Source organism: Octodon degus, unplaced genomic scaffold, assembly GCF_000260255.1.
Source record: "Octodon degus isolate 3935 unplaced genomic scaffold, OctDeg1.0 scaffold03338, whole genome shotgun sequence".
In the NCBI taxonomy this organism is placed as follows: domain Eukaryota; kingdom Metazoa; phylum Chordata; class Mammalia; order Rodentia; family Octodontidae; genus Octodon; species Octodon degus.
The window spans coordinates 2,062-3,652 of record NW_004527914.1 but is presented as its reverse complement, the minus strand read 5'-3'; the positions used below and the strand labels follow the sequence as shown (position 1 = coordinate 3,652).

The following is a 1,591-nucleotide window of genomic DNA, read 5'->3' as shown; positions in this document are numbered from 1 at the left end:
GAGCCGGTGGATACGAAGTAGAGAACCCAGCTGACGGTGAGAGAGGGAGGGGAGGGGCTGAATTGTGAGGAGTGTGGGCCCAGAACCGTGTCTACGCGGGAAACCTTTAACCCGGAAAGTTATGAATTGGACAAAAGCTTCCGGCTAACCAGATTCACTGAACTAAAGGGCACGGGATGCAAAGTGCCTCAAGATGTCCTGCAGAAGCTATTGGAATCCTTCCAAGAGAACCACTTCCAAGAAGATGAGCAGTTTCTGGGAGCTGTTATGCCAAGACTTGGCATTGGAATGGATACTTGCGTCATTCCTTTGAGGCACGGTGGTCTTTCCTTAGTTCAAACTACAGATTACATTTATCCTATTGTAGACGACCCTTACATGATGGGTAGGATAGCATGTGCCAATGTCCTCAGTGACCTGTATGCAATGGGGGTTACAGAATGTGACAATATGCTGATGCTCCTGGGAGTCAGTAATAAAATGACTGACAGGGAAAGGGATAAAGTGATGCCCCTAATTATACAGGGTTTTAAAGATGCAGCAGAGGAAGCCGGAACATCTGTAACAGGTGGCCAAACAGTATTAAACCCCTGGATTGTCCTGGGTGGAGTCGCTACAACAGTCTGCCAACCCAATGAATTTATCATGCCAGATAATGCAGTACCTGGAGATGTGCTTGTGTTAACAAAACCCCTCGGTACGCAAGTGGCTGTTGCTGTACACCAGTGGCTAGATATTCCTGAGAAATGGAATAAAATTAAGCTAGTGGTCACCCAAGAAGACGTCGAGTTGGCATACCAAGAAGCCATGATGAACATGGCGCGGCTCAACAGAACAGCTGCAGGACTTATGCACACATTCAACGCCCATGCGGCCACTGACATTATGGGTTTCGGGATTTTGGGCCATGCACAGAACCTGGCCAAGCAACAGAGGAACGAGGTATCATTTGTGATTCACAACCTTCCTGTGCTAGCAAAGATGGCTGCTGTGAGCAAGGCCTGTGGAAATATGTTTGGCCTCATGCATGGGACCTGCCTGGAGACATCAGGAGGCCTGCTAATCTGTTTACCACGTGAGCAAGCGGCTCGGTTCTGTGCAGAGATAAAGTCCCCAAAATATGGCGAAGGTCACCAAGCATGGATTATTGGGATTGTAGAGAAGGGCAACCATACAGCCAGAATCATAGACAAGCCCCGGATCATTGAAGTTGCACCACAAGTGGCCACTCAAAACGTGAATCCCACACCTGGTGCTACCTCTTAATCTAAATAGAGATAGCCATTTGGTTTTGTTTTAAATAGATATATTTCCTTTACCATAACTTCAATTAAAGACTACAGTATAAGCAGCAACAAAAATCTCATTGTGTCTACACATCTGGTGACCTTAGGTCGGTTTGTGAGTGGATACAATTAATAAAATGAAATCCATGGCCTTCTTTCCCTGTTACATTACCTGAAGATGCACCTGATCTTGAGGCAGCTTCTGAGTTGAGGATTATATTGTTATTCAATACTGTTGATTCATTTTGAATCTTAGACACGTATCTCTTGCCGCATAGGCTCTTCCTAAAGGTGCTTTCCCACAG

General features: G+C 46.0%; 1 protein-coding gene across 1 annotated transcript; it reads left to right on the top strand.

Annotated features, from left to right (window-relative positions):
- Nucleotides 1-67: 67 nt before the first annotated feature.
- LOC101574014 (selenide, water dikinase 1) lies at nucleotides 68-1,585 on the top strand. The gene has a single exon (XM_012513432.2). It carries the CDS (start codon nucleotides 268-270, stop codon nucleotides 1,264-1,266), a length of 999 nt encoding a protein of 332 aa, XP_012368886.1. The 5' UTR covers nucleotides 68-267; the 3' UTR covers nucleotides 1,267-1,585.
- The last annotated feature ends 6 nt before the right edge of the window (nucleotides 1,586-1,591 follow it).